The 15,200-nt window shown below is 42.4% G+C and overlaps 1 protein-coding gene and 1 pseudogene across 1 annotated transcript; one reads left to right on the top strand and one right to left on the bottom strand.

Annotated features, from left to right (window-relative positions):
* Positions 1–998: 998 nt before the first annotated feature.
* On the bottom strand, positions 999–3,701 carry Gm46934 (predicted gene, 46934). The gene is made up of 3 exons (XM_017321259.1): positions 3,415–3,701; positions 2,360–2,950; positions 999–1,566 (listed from the first exon to the last, which is right to left on the bottom strand). The coding sequence occupies exons 1-3, from the start codon at positions 3,699–3,701 to the stop codon at positions 999–1,001; spliced, it is 1,446 nt and encodes a 481-aa protein (XP_017176748.1).
* Positions 9,850–12,573, top strand: Gm7663 (predicted gene 7663; annotated as a pseudogene).

The following is a 15,200-nucleotide window of genomic DNA, read 5'->3' as shown; positions in this document are numbered from 1 at the left end:
CAATAAATACAGAGTAACAAATTATTTTATTGATAGTTTACAGAAAGGGGGTATAATGACTAGGCTGAGCGAGATTTTTTTCTCTGTTCTTTTTATTACAACTGAAGATGGAAAATACAATTTTTTTGTACAGTAAATGGTTTATGTAGAAGAAGGACCTGCATTTTATTGCATACTTTTAAATAAGAAGGGAACTTCATAAAGTTTTGGAGTCCATCAGAATAAGGTTTTAGGGGTACGTGGCATAACTGATGGAAAAAGAGGTTCCAGTAGTCATCTCATTAAATCATGACAAAAAGGTCAAGATTACAAGGCCAGACTGGAAATCTTGGTTACTTTGTCCTATGTTGTCTTCTTCCCTTTAGGCATTTCTGATAGGTCCAAGGTGCCTTGTGGTCTGAATGTACAAAATTTTAATTGTCTGTGATCCTTTTAATCTTTCTTTCTAGTAGGTGTGTCTCTGTTGCTCCCATTAGTTTAAATGTTTTGTGCATGTAACTGTTCAGCCACACAGGTGGTGTTGTGCATGTAGCCCAGGCAAAGGACAAGGGAAAGAAGTGTCAAGAAAACTTACATTTTAATGTAACATGTTAATTTCACCAAGACTTTTGCTTCACTCATAAAATACCAGTGTCTTTCCATTTATCCACCTATTGAACCTTCCTGACCCTGAACCTGGTAGTGAGGTTGGTAACAGTCAAAGACCACACAGAGAGAACATCCAGGTTTATAAGTGTACAACTAAGCATCTAGTTAGTCTGTCTGGGGAGAAGCCATGTGACAATGCCAAGCTGTGTTTCTGACTCCACTAGGCCCCTGTTCCCACAGTCCGTCCAACTGCTCCCCATGTCAAGAGCAGTTGCAAAAATATCAGTCATTGAACATCCTTTTGTTTCCAACCATCTGAGCATGTCAGAAAGAAGCCACAGGTTCTGAGTTCCCCAGGTAAGACATGTGTCCCATGCCCATTGTTTATTCAAATCCAGAACTTTCCCATTTTAATGCCAGCAACTACAAAGTTTAGCCACCTGGTCAAAGACCCAGCGCTCCCCACATGTGTGGCAGATATCTGTAGCAAAGGAGCTGTTCTTGGGCTGCCTTATTGCCCTCAGTGTATCCATGAGATCCTGACAAAGTTGGGCAAATCCTTCTACAGTGACTTGAGCAAATTCATCATAGCACTCCAGAGGGGCAGGATATTGTTCCACATTCATCTTGCTCCAGTTGGCTGTGTGCTGCAAAAGGTCCTTCAGGAAGGGCATGGAGAATTCATTGTTGTAGAAGTTGATATTGGAGATCTGAGAGCATTGTTTGAATACAGGTAGGAGAACATTGAGCTGGGAGTCTTTCATCCTACACCCCTGCAAATCCAGAGTCTCAAGAGTGCCTGCCACTTTCATGAGGAGACCTCTCAGAGGCATAAGATCCAAATCCAGTAAGACCACACCTCTCAATTCCAGATGTTTTAGCTGAAAGAGGCTCTGACAGCAGGCAAAGGAATCCAAATCTCTCTGTGAAATCAGGGAGTAAGTAATGGAGAGGGTCTTCAAGGGTGTCATCAAGCACCTAGAGATAAAGGAGACAGATGGTTAGTTCTGACAAATGGGCTTGGAGAGGTTTGGCAGGGATATACAGAGTGGGAGCAGGAATCAGGTGCCCCAAGATCAGTTTGACTAAGTGATTAAGGACATCATCTATGATGCTTCCTGTTGGAAACTGCTCAGTCATGTCAACCTCATAATTTATCTCCTGGCCTCACTCTAAACCTGAAAACCAGTTCATCCCCTAATCGCAGAAAGCAACAGAAGAAATACCATCCCAATAGAATTCTGACAGGATCTCAATATTTGCTGTGGGTTTACTGAATCTGTATTCTATCATTCCCTCTGCAGTCATTCTTGCGCTCATTTATAGCCCAAGCTCTACCTCCTGTCCCATGTATTCAGCAGTATTCGGGCTCAAAACTTTTAACCCATGGGAACTGGGTGATGATAGAAGGCTGTTCTAACAGATCTGAGCATATAGCTCCTGTTAACCCTGTACTTGTGAGTCCCCCAACTCCTCACTACACACTTCCATTCCTCTTCAGTTTCCGTTTGATTGTGCATCCATGATTCTAGGAAGAATTACAACTGAACCTTACTTTCCTACTTCATGAGTGCTCATTTGAGACACTGATTTACCTTGTAAAATTTCCCTTGTATAACTGAGTATTCATGGAAACAGGACATAACTTCCAGTCTTTGGAGTCTCTAAATATTTCTTCCTAGTGACTGGTTGGCATCATGTCCTGATAACCCTTAAGAAAAGTGAGATAGATTTGCTCTGATAGCTGAACCAGCTCTCCATCATGGCTTACCCTAGGACCTGATTCATCTGGGATCTGAGAAAATGGACGCAGAACATGAAAAGATGCTGCAGACAGTTGAATTTGGAGAACTGAGAAGCAAACTTGTTGATACACTTGACTTCAGTGACTCTTGTTCTATTGGGTAAATGGAAGTCGATTTTGTGGAGGGGTGCCAGGAAGACTTTGCGAAGATTTCTCATCTGCCCGAAATAGGGGGCAAAATGTGTCAACTCTATCAGAGTCCATTCAGTATTTAGTTCTAACTCCATGATATGCTCTGGATCAAAAACATGGAAGATCTGTCTGAGAGCTCTTTCTGGCAGAGTCCAGATTTTCATCTTTGTACAGCAGAAATATAGGGAGCCCTTTCTCTCCTGGGCCCACTTCAAGAACCATGTTTGTGCTTCATCAAGGCAGGACCTGATGCACAGGTCAACTGTGACCTTCAGACGCTGCCTCAGTCCATATCTGGGACGGACCTGCAGGGCTTTCTTTTCATCCAAGATCTCTGCTGAATAGTCACTGTCCTCTGAATCAGTCCATATGTTCCAGAAGCTATGGTGCACATTCCTCAGGTCGAGAAACTGTAGTTTTTTCCTCCTGCAGGTGAAACATAAGAATGATGGCAGACCCTGAATTAGCTTTTATTACATATATCTAAACTCATCTCTCTTCCCTGCTAAAGTGTACATTTTTTTTCAGGACCTGATATCCAAGTTGGACTCAGGCTTGCTACTGAAGCTTTCCTGTGCTTCTGTACACATGAATACTTTTCTTTCAATAAGGTACACTTTACTTCTCCTTACTTATATTATTAGTACTTGTGGGAATGTCAGGGATAGACTCATTCCACTGTGAGGCCACATTTACTCTAGTCCATATTCAAGGCTAATCCATGTCCAACTGTGCTCAGTACAAGTAAACAGTAGCTGTCAAGAACCCTGTATCCTTGCCTGATGATGCCATCAGAATCATCTGATCCATTTATGACAAAGCTAATCTCTCTGACAATGTCTAATGTGTACTCCTTCTACTCCCTTCTACAGGACTTGGAAATTGCTTACCTGGGGTGAAACCCTATGGTTCGACGAATGTCTACTCCATCTAGCACAGCCTGCAATGTTTCCAGGTCAGTAGTCCTCATCAATGCCCCCACAGGGAGACAGTGGAAAGGCCAGGCTATCACCAATGCCTTTATGAGCTTGATATGTCTGCCATCAAAGGCCTCCTTGAAAAGTGCTGGGAAGAGTCCATGGGCCATCTCCTCCAGTTCAGACATGCCTAGAGCCTCCTCTCTCACCAGAGTCTGAATTGCCAGCTTCTGGAGTGTGGGTGGGGTATGAACACTCATCTTCTTAAGGTCTCCAATCAGAAGAATCCTGGGGAAGGAGTCAGAAATGAATATATGTTTAAGAGAATGTTTATAAAACTTACTCACTATCACATCAACCACTAAGCTTCTGAGTTACTGCTCATGCAATGGTAGAGACATCAATTTACCTCTTCATTCTAAGAGGTCATAGAAAGACAGTCCCCCACAGTGGCATCATGGCAGACTCTCTCTCACCCAAATGGGTATATAATTTTTGGATCAAAAATTTTGTTTGTGACACACTCTTTTAAAAAAATTGAAAGTAATATTGAATTGACACGACTCACAGGACTTAATGTGGATGGCCTAAGACAACATGTGCATCACAAGCAAGATAGAACCTTAAGAGACCAGCCTCAATGGATAGGCATGGTCCCCATGTGAGGGAAGGGCCCAGTCACCCATCTCAAAATTTTTAACCTAGAATTGTTCCCATCTAAAGAAAAACTTGTACAAAAAAATGAATCAGATATTGAAGGAAAGACCATCCAGAGACTGCCTACCCTGGGATCCATCCCATCAGCAGACACTAATCCCCGACACTATAGTTGGCGCCAAGATGTGCTTACAGATAGGAGCCTGGTATGGCTGTTCTCTGAGAGGCTGTGTCAGCATGTAAGACAATTGCAGACACTTATAGGCAACCATTGGACTGAGCAAGGGGTACCCAATGGAAGGCTTAGGGAAGAACAGAAGAGGTGAAAGAGATTAAAACCCCATAGGAATAACATCAATATCCACTAACTTGACCCCTCAGAGCTCTGACGGATGAAACAACCACCCAAAGTTTGTACATGGGTTCATCCATGGCTCTGGATCAATATGTAGCTGATGATTGAATTATCTGGTATCCATGGGAATGGAGATCCTTGGTACTGTGGAGGCTTGTTGGGAGCTGGTTGTGTGTGTGTAAGGGAGTATTGTCTTACAGTCAGAGTGGATAAATGATGGTCAGGGGCTGGCAAAGGGAAGACTGGGAAAATGAACAACAATTCAAATGTAATTAAATAATAAAAAAAAACAAAACAACCAACAAAAGAAAAATGCAACAATCAACAATCATGGAAGCAGTAAACACACACATACACACAAAACCTTGTGTCTTGGATCAATACTGACCCACTAAGCATGATGATGACAATGGGTTCCTATAATTTTCAGGGTATCCTGGGTCCCAAATATAGACCATAACAAAAAAAATCAAAGCTGTGTGAAAGTGATATAAGGCAAAGCCTAAGGTAAGACATTGAGTGAGACATTAAGACACTCCAAGTGTAACTCCAGCTATTGTGAGTTAAAGGTGTTCAAAGATACATGGTCCCCAGGTCTCCAGGTAAGCCAGTGACTCACAAAAACAAGCACAAACATTGAGTGAATGAAAATGTGAGGGAACTCACTAGTAATCTTAGTACTGAGGAGTCTTATGAGTCAAAACGTTATTGCTTTTCACCCTACCCAATGCCACATGGCCATTTGTAGGACAGCTTAAACAAAATAGAAAATCAACCATAATAATGAAATCACCAGGTTAACATATACGTTTGTGATGAAGCTAAAACTTCATTTGGAATTAAATCCCAGGTGTTCAATGTATTCCTCTAAGAAGAAAAAATTAACATGTTTTGTCCTAACTTGGATTCTAAATGTCTCTACATCAAACCCAGGGGAATATCATTACCTACTAGTTCTGAACACTGTAGACAGGTCTCTGAGTGCTGGTCAAACAAGACGGTTATTCAGGCTGCAGTTCTCTGAATGTGTTCTCTGGCTCCAGTGAAGCCTTTATATACCTCTCTGCTCACCACACCCTTTTGTAGCCACACCCACCAATCCCAAGCTGGAATTGGAGTAAATGATTAAACTCCACCCTTTTAATCATATTTGTAACATGCAACCTTTTCAGTGATTGAATCAGAGCTCTCAACCTCATTTGACAGCTCATGTGGGGAGGTTATGGAACAAAGGGAACACATCTCTATTGTTGGAGAGAGTGCAAACTTGCACAACCACTTGTAAGATCAATCTGGCAGTTTCTCAAATAATTGAGATTCAATCTACCTTCTAGACCCAGCGTTACCACTCCCAGACAGAAAGCCAAAGAGGACCCACAATACCAATGGAAATTTTCTGTTCGATGCAAATTCTACTCTTTTTTTTAAACGTATTTTCCTCAATTACATTTCCAATGCTATCCCAAAAGTCCCCCACCCCCTCTCCCCTAATCCGCTACCCACCCATTCCCATTTTTTTGCCCTGGCGTTCCCCTGTACTGGGGCATATAAAGTTTGCCTGTGCAATGGGCCTCTCTTTCCAGTGATGGCCGACTAGGCCAGCTTTTGATACATATGCAGCTAGAGTCAAGAGCTCTGGGGTACTGGTTAGTTCATAATGTTGCACCTACAGGGTTGCAGATCTCTTTAGCTCCTTGGATACTTTCTCTAGCTCCTCCCTTAGGGGCCCAGAATTCCTAGGCAAATAGTTGGACCTGGAGGCATCATCCTGAGTGAGGTAACACAATCACAAAAGAACTCAAAAGATATGTACTCACTGATAACTGGATATTAGCAAATCCTACGCTTAAAAGAAGACTAATTAACCAGTTGTAGGTAGGAAAACAAAACAAAGTCAAAGACAATTTAGCAGATCTGAGTGTTAGAAAGTTGTGTTATACACTTTTGTTTATTTATATTGTTCTGCTTTTAGATTATAAATTCTTTGATTGTCTATTACAGCTACCATTTTTCTGTTTTTCTGGGATTTCTGTGTCTTTGAATGTATTCTCTATTTCTTTGGGATTTGTTATTGCTGTTGTTGTTGGTGATTCTATTTTATTTTTTTGATGGGGTGGGATTGGCTCTCTTTTTCCTGTAGGTTTATTTATTTTGTCCTGTTCCAAGTTGTGTGTTTTTCTTTTCTTTTGATTTTCTGTTGCTCTTTTTGTTTATTTGTTCATTTCTCTGTTTGTTTTTCAAGCAGGGTCTCATTGTATGTTAAACTGTTCTGTAACTCACTTGCTAGGCCAGGCTGGAGGTGGTCCTGCCTCTTCCTTCCCTGTCCTGGCAGTACACTTGTGTTCTGCCACACATGTTTCTGGATTCTTTAAGTGCCTGTTTCTTTTCTCAGGAGAGATATAAAGGGTGTGGATTGAGATGGAAAATAATGTGGGAATGACCTCAGAGGACTTGGGGGAGTTGAAACCATAATCATAACACATTGTATGAAAAAAATATTTTCAGTAAGGGAGAAGCAAAGAAAAGGGGAGGGAGATATGACTAAGTATTTAGAGCACTGGCTTCTCTAACAGATACCTTAGGTTCATATCCCAGCTTCTGTTTGTCAGCTCCTGTGTCTTTTTCCCCCCATGCTTCTAACTCCTAAACCATCTCTTTATCCCATATCTGATTAACATGAAGGAGTGCCAGCTTAGCACATTGTCTACAGATAATGCCACCGAGATAGGAACTAGACAGGCTGAAGGCTCATACTTCACAAAGAGGCAGAGATAGTATCTTCTTTAATTTGCATGTAGACAGGGTTATAGATGGGGACTATTTCACCTAGGCAGCCATAACGAATAGCATGGGGGTTCATTACAGGAAAGGATCTCAGTATCCAGACTTGATAAGTGAGATAGTTCAGTTTTAGAAGCTTGAAAATTGTGAGCTATAGAACTCTTGATCATGAGAGAGCCCCCAACATGGAGAAGGCAAAGTGGCTCCTTGAATCAGACACAATCTTGAGGAAAGTGCCTCAAGAGAAGTTCTTCCCAAACTTGTAGCTAGCAAGCCTTTTCATGGTGTACACTGGACTGGAAGGAAACTGATCTATATTCTGTACTTTCATAGGAACCAGTGTCATTGATGCTGTCCCCCCGGAAGAAGTGATTCTGGAATGACCCCTGAGGTTACTCTCTAGGCACATCTGGTAGAGATTTTCAAGATATGCAAAGGTTGAGGATCAAGGCTAGATGTGACTATTGTTCTGTGACAGCCACATTTCTGGAGAAAATCAATGGGAGAGGCCAAGATCATCAGTTCCTTTGGATTTTGAGTCTGTAGTCTCTGGCTTTTGCCTGTTAAATTCAATTGTCAGTCAAGGAAGAAAATGTTTGCTCATAGCTTTGGGCAGCAAACAGGTGTTGGTCTGACCCTCACAATGTTCCTTCCCAGGTCATACTGGTGTGGCTCAGAGGTGAAAAAAGAAAGGAATTGTGTGTGCTAGGAAGAAGTGAATGGCTAAATACTATAGGCACAGTTGTTGAAGCAGCTGCTACATCTGAATAGGTGGTAGAGAGCACCAAGCTACCAGAATAAAAGCTCTGGGTACCAGATGAGCAAGGGGGCTAGAAGTTTTATGGCCAAACAAAGAACAATGCTTAGTAACAGGATCTCAGCTGCAGCCAGGTCCAGAGGACACCCTCAAACAAAGACAGATATAAAAAATACCCCCCAAACCCCCACAAACAAACAAGAAACAAACCAGATCTAGAAAACCTTTGAGGCTTTCCATCCTTCTACTCTGATGAGCATGGGACAGAAGGTCAACCTCACCAGGACAGGGCTCCTTGAACCTTTGTGCAACAATACCACCCAAACAACAGATTCTACTGTGCATGAAATTCCCCAAGGACAGCGTGGAAAAGCTGCTCAGAGGGACACAGGTCAATCACAGAAAATCTCTAGAAAAAAAACTTATTGCAATATAACATGATCAGGGATCTATTGTCTCCCATTGAGCACAAAGCCTGGACGTGAAGAAAGCTTTTGCCCACCATTGGGTATGTATACAAAGCCTCCATTCCAACTCTGAGGTGTGACATTCTTAATGCATGCTGAAAAAGTATATACACATCAATGTCTGGGTTTGGTGACTGTAAATGGGATGGATCACCAGGTGAGCCAGTGTCTAGATTGTCATTTATTTAGTCTCTACTCCACAATTTGTCTCTGTATCTCCTTACATGTTCCCCCGTTTTGCCCCCCCCCACACACACACACCTTTAATCTGGAATTTAAGTGGTGGAGATTAAACTAGGACATCCAATTTCAGTTGTGGATTAGAGGGTGTGGCTACAATAGGGAGGGGTTTAGCACAGAGGTATATAAAGGCACCAGTCGATCCAGAGAACACATTCAGAGACCAGCAACCTGGATAACTATCTGGTGGAGCTGGGACTTTGAGACCTATCTGCAGTGCTCAACTGGTATGAACTGGGTTTTCCTTGGGTAATGCAGTTTGATATAGAGAAGTTTAGACTCCTTTAGAGGAACAGGTTGAAGACCTTGAGTTTCATTCCACATGAATTTTTAGCCTCATCACCGATATATTTTCATGATAGCTTGCAGAGTTCATTAGTATGATTCATATTTTTTTTTGAGACAAGGATTCTGTATCTCGTTCAAACTCTCTTAGAACTGGCCCTGTGACTCCGGGGAAGATGGAAATCAGATCATTCTGAGTAACCTGTTCTCTCATGTTTCCATGTTTCCCCTTCTCTGAATTTGTGTGTTTTGTGTGTGTGTGTGTGTGTGTATGTGTGTGTGTGTGTATGTGTGAAAGAAAGAGAGAGAGACACCCTGGCTCACACTGTAGACCTGTAGACCATGTATGTTTGATCTTCAGTGCCCAATTGTTCGAATGATACTTGTGAGTTATGCATATGTATTGCCTTAGGCTTTGCATTTCATGTTTTCCACATAGCTTTGTTCTGTGTACATGATCTTCTTCCCATACACAGGAAACCCTAAAAATTGTAGAAATGCACTGAAGTCATTCTGCTTCCTGTGAATTAATATTGATCTGCATCACAAGGATTTATGTTTGTTTGTTTGTTTGGTTGGTCAGTCGGTTGGTTTTGTTTGATTTTGGAATTTTTTTTTAAGATTGTTTTTGAGAAAGGGTCACACAAAAAGTATTATTTTGATTTGAAAATTATGTGCTCATTTGGTTTTTAGAAAGACCCCGGTTGTGGGAGTCTGTCTTTCCACCACCAGTTTAGGTTGAAGAGGTAAACTGATTTCTCTGTCACTGTCAGAGTAGTAACTCTGAAGATTAGTGGTTGATGTAATGGTGAGGAAGTTTTACAAACTTTGTCTTGAAAGTATATTTTTTTCTGAATCCTTCCCAAGGAGCCTTCTGACTGGAGACCGAAGAGGATGAATGTTCAGACTCCATCCACACTCCAGAAGCTGGCATTACAGGCTCTGCTGAGAGATGAGGCTTTGGCCTTGTCCTCTCTGGATGAGGTACCTTTTCTGCTCTTCCCAGCACTGTTCAAGGAGGCCTTTGCTGGCAGACTTAAGAAGCTCATTAAGGCAATGGTGGCAACCTGGACTTTTCCCTGTCTCCCTGTGGGGTCTTTGATGAAGTCACCTAACCTGGAGACCTTACAGGCTGTGCTAGATGGAATAGATATGCGACTGACAAGAGAATCTCACATCAGGTGAGTAATAATCAAGTCGTGTATAAGGGAGCATTTGGGTACACAGCAGAGATTGTGGGGTCAGGGAGAATGGCTTCTGATGGGATCATCAGGCAGTGGTGCAGGAACCTTGAAGTTATCGTCTTCTTGGACTAAGGACAGTTGTCAGTGGATTACAGCTTCTATAAGTAGCCTCTAGAATGAGCCTATCCCTGGTTTTCCCATAACCACTATTAATGGGACTAAGGAGAAATAAAGAGTACCTTAGTGGAATGAAAGTGGTCAGGTCTACACACACAGCTCAAGGAAAGATTCTGTAGCATGCTTGTGTGCACATTGCACTCTGTTTAATAGAAATTATACCTTACCAATGTGTGTGTACTTGTGTTTAGAGTCAGGTAGTCAAAGCTGACTGAGGGTTGTCATGTATGCTGACATTTGACATGTTTCACTCCCAGCAAGGGAAAATTTCAGGTTCTGGACCTGAGGAATGTGCACCATGCCTTCTGGGACATATGGGCTGGTGCAGAGGATGGTAGCTGTTCTTCAGAGCCCTTGGATGAGAAGCCTACAGTAGTGAAATTCCGTCGCAGATATGCACAGAGGAGGCAGCTGAAGGTGGTAGCTGACCTGTGCCTCAGTCCCCACCATGATGAAACACAAGCATACTTCTTGAAGTGGGCCCAGCAGAGAAAGGACTCCCTACATTTGTGCTGTATAAACGTAAAGATCTAGGCTATGCACGTGAACTTTGTCTTAGAGATTTTGAATGTTTTTCATCCAGAGCACATCGAGAAATTCGAACTGAACACTGAGTGGAATGTGTTCAATCTGGCCCGTTTGGCTCCCTGCTTCTGGCAGATGAGAAATCTTTGCAAACTTCTCCTGGCACCCTTCTATGAGAACAGCTTCAAGATTGCCAATAGGACAGGAGACAGAGAAGACAAGTGTGTCAAGGAGTTCATTTCTATCTTCTCCAAATTCAATTGTCTCCAGGATCTCTCCATGCGTGGTGTTCACTTTCTCACAGACCACATGAGTCAGGTCTTCAGGTAAGCAAGGATGGAGAGCTGGGTTACCTAGCAGAGCATTTCTTCTTGTCCATTTTAAGGATTATTCCTGTAGCATGCCTGCCAGTCAGTCACGTGAAACAATTTTAGGGACTCTTTAGAATATGGACATTATGTGTAGTGATTCAAAGTCTCAAATGAGTACTCCTGAAGCAGAAGACTGAAGGGAGGTCAGGAGTAGCTCAGATCAGGTCAGAAGGGACTGTAATTCTTCTTAGAATCACAGCCAACAGGGAGGTGAGGATGTAGTTAGGAGATGGGGGCGACCATCAAAGCAAGGAGGTGAGCTCTGTGCTAAGATCTGTGGGAACAGCCTACTATCTTCCCCTGTTTTCCCATGAGTAAAGGTTTTTGAGCCCCAGTACTGTGGAATAAAAGAGACATGAGGGATTGTGTGGAACTGTAATGGATAGGAAGAGTGACTGTTCAGATGCTGGGATTAAATGCAGCTTTGAATGAGCCCACATGTAATATCCCTAGATCCTGTCAGGACTCTCTTGGTATGGAAATTCCTCTTTGTTTCTTAGGTGCTAAATAGGTTTTCTGCTTGAGACTGAAGCCAGCTGATTAGGTGTGGGTTTGACTTGACTAAGCTGATCTCAAAAGGAAGCATCTCAGATAATATCTATGGTCATTTGGTCACACTGAACTTAGTCACTTGGTCACTTGACGACTGTGTAAACCACACTCCATGTTCTCCATTACCTTTTGCCTGAACTAACCATCTGGTCTCATTTATCTCTAGGTGCCTGATGATACCCTTGGAGTCCCTCTCCATCACTCACTACCAAATTTCACAGTCAGACTTGGATTCGTTCTCTTGCTGTCAGAGTCTCTTTCAGCTAAAACATCTGGAGATGAAAGGTGTGGTCTTACAGGTTTTGGATGTGAGGCCTCTGAGAGGTTTCTTAGAGAAAGTGGTTAAAAACTCTTGAGACTCTGAATTTGCAGGGATGTAGGATGAAGGACTACCAGCTCAATGCACTCCTACCTTCCCTCATACAATGCTCTCAGCTCACCAAGATCAACTTCTACAACAATGACTTCTCCATGCCCATCCTGCAGAACCTTTTACAGCACACAGCCATCTGGAGCAAGATGAATGCGGAACAATACCCTGCCCCTCTGGAGTGCTATAATGAGTTGGGTCATGTCGCTGTAGAAAGATTTGCCCAATTTTTCAGGATCTCATGGATACACTGAGGGCAATAAGGCAGCCCAAGTGCCTCTCTTTTGCTACACGTGTATGCCACAAATGTGGCGAGTGTTGTGTCTATGGCAAGAGAGCCAGACTTTGCTTTTGCTAGCGGTGAACATGGATACAGAATTTCTACATGTGAATCAATGACAGGTTTGGGACATACCTCTCATCTGGGGTGCTCAGAGACTGTGACTTTAGGCAGTGTACAGATGCTTGGAAAGAAAAGGATGAACAGTAATTGGGACCTTGGAGGCTGAGCTTGACATGGGGAACAGACTGTGCGGTTAGGTGCCTTGTGGAGTGATAAAGACAACTTGGATGGTATGAGTGGACTCTGCCAGGACAGATTAGCTAGATCCTTTGTCATGGACTTGTACACTTTTTGTTCTTCACTGTAATATTAAGTGAATACATAGTACATGGGTTCTTTTTTAGATTTCGTTCCTCTTGTCTGAGTAGAATAAAATATCTAACTTTAAGAATTCTGTAGCAAATATCCTCTGGAGAGAGTCAAAATGAACACATGGATGCCAGACATCATGATTCAAAATCTTGGGTAGGTGAATAAACTTATCAGCTAAGGTGGTTTACATATGGATGTCTAGGTTGGCCCGTGGTAAAAAAAGAAGTCACAAACACAATCTCCATGTCTCTCACACTTCTTTTTTCTTCCTTCCCCTCACCCTATCTCTCTGTCTGCCCGTCAACTTCACAGGCCTTGTTGCTTGGAACCTGTGAACCTGCTGGAAGTTTGCTCACAGAAAATTCCTTTCATGTTCTTCAGGAAAACAAACAAATCAACAAACAAAAGTTCACGAGCCCCAAAAGGCAATGAGTCATGTTTTAATAGTACATGTTGCTTTAGAAGAGGGCAGAATTTGTTTTCAGAACTATCATCAGGTGCCTGCAGCTGCAACTCAGGCTTCAGGTGTTAGTCCCATTTCTTCAGACATCTGTGGATCCTGGCATTTATATGCACAATATGTACAATAAATCTGCATATACACAAAATTTAGAATGTCTTAGACAAAAATCACACCATTTCACAAAGATTTCAGAAAAATGAAGTAATTGAATAAATGGCATTGTCCAGTAGCAGTTGCCTGAGGTTTGTGTGCCTCCAATGGTATTCCCCTCCACCACAGTGTGAAGAGAATGTGTGAAGTTTCATGTGGAATTGATCTTAATTCGGGAGTAGTAGCCCAGTTTGTTCTGGGCTCTGGTTTGAGGTCTGCACCTTGGATATTTGAAAGAATACTAGGACTTCATCCTAGAACAATATCTATCTTTCTGTCTATTTGCCTGTCAGTTCTTTTCAAGACAGTGAATGGGATACTTAGTATTGCTCAACAGTTCTAAATACTGGGTTTCTCTCTAAAGAATCTACAATACACATATACATTCAAACACACATACACACACACACACACCAAACAAATGAAAACAAGAAAGTATTGAGAATGAAAATGTAAAGGTTATTCCAAATATTCTCTGTATGTGAAATAAACTCTTGATTGTATATTCCAAGTACTATACCTATAGCAATTCCTCACATCCTTAGTTTACCCAGGGTGGAAAGAGAAACACCAGTAACTAGACTTGAGCTATGGTGGTAATTAGTCACTGAGCTGAGCCATCAAGGTTGAAAATTTCAAATTCTTTTCACACTATGTGAGATAGAGTCCCAAGATATCATCCATGCCAAGCAAACATTGAGCCACTGAGGTATATCTCAGGTTGACTTTGATCAACTCATTTAGTTTTTCATTTCTGATTTACTTCCAAAGGTTCTTACTTCGTAGTCTATTCTGGCTGATAATTCTGTCTACTTCAGAGGATGTGCAGTCCTTCAGAGATTTTTTTTATCTGGTGGCCACTTATTCTTCAGATCAGGTTTGGTCAAATTTACAAATCTCCTGCCTCATTCCTCATACCAGTAAACTTCATTTTAAACCAAAGTCACAAATGTCTTTATATGAGGAAAGAAAAATATTCAGTGTCACCTTGGGCCACATGCTAGTTTTAGAGACAGCCGGAAGATCTGAGACGTGTGCATGCCCATTTGGTCAAGGGATGGACACACTGAACCAGGTAAGCAGAGCTCTCAGTTACCAAGAGACCAGAACGTGACCTCATTCAGAAAATCAGTCTCGAAAGGTTTCTGCCTCAGTCTCTGCGGTAGCCACCTAGGTTTCGGGACTCCACGGAGGGCAGGCAGCACAGGTGAGGGTGTGGAATACAGAGGCCATCATTTTCTGAGACAGGCAAAAGCCACAGAGCTTCTGAGGCGGTGCCATCTTCGGCTCCAGACAACCGGCCACCTTCCTGGCCAAAGCAACACAGCTTCTGGGAAAGATCCTGTTTTGGGCCTTCATCTTCAGCCAGGAGGAGGTCCAAACACCAGATAACTGTGCACCTTCCCTGAAAGAGGAGAGCTTGCCTGCAGAGACTGCTCTGACCAGTGAAAATCAGAGGAGAGAGCTAGTCTCCCACGTCTGCTGCTAGAGGGTAACAAAATCACCAGAGGACCAATCTCTAAACAAAGACAACTAACAACTAACTCCAGAGATTGCCAGATGGTGAAAGGTAAACGTAAGAATCCTACTAACAAAAACAAGGACCACTCACCGTTATCAGACCCCAGAATGCCCACTTCACCCAGTCCAGGGCACCCTAACACACCTGAAAAGGTAGACCTGGATTTAAAAGCATATCTAATGATGATGGTAGAGGACATAAAGAAGGAATTTAATAACTCACTTAAAGAAATACAGGAGAACAATGCT

The sequence above is a fragment of the Mus musculus genome, chromosome 5, assembly GCF_000001635.26.
Source record: "Mus musculus strain C57BL/6J chromosome 5, GRCm38.p6 C57BL/6J".
NCBI classification, from domain to species: domain Eukaryota; kingdom Metazoa; phylum Chordata; class Mammalia; order Rodentia; family Muridae; genus Mus; species Mus musculus.
Note: the sequence above shows the minus strand (reverse complement) of the source record. Positions and strands in the feature narration are given on the sequence as shown.

Bases quoted from the DNA above. Each gene is read 5' to 3' on its own strand.
- Gm46934 (XM_017321259.1), bottom strand. From the start codon at position 3,701: ATGAGTGTTCATACCCCACCCACACTCCAGAAGCTGGCAATTCAGACT. The intron at 2,951-3,414 runs GTAAGCAATTTC...TTTCACCTGCAG, and splicing joins ACCATAGGGTTTCACCCCAG to GAGGAAAAAACTACAGTTTC. The intron at 1,567-2,359 runs GTAAGCCATGAT...CTTTATCTCTAG, and splicing joins CAGATGAATCAGGTCCTAGG to GTGCTTGATGACACCCTTGA.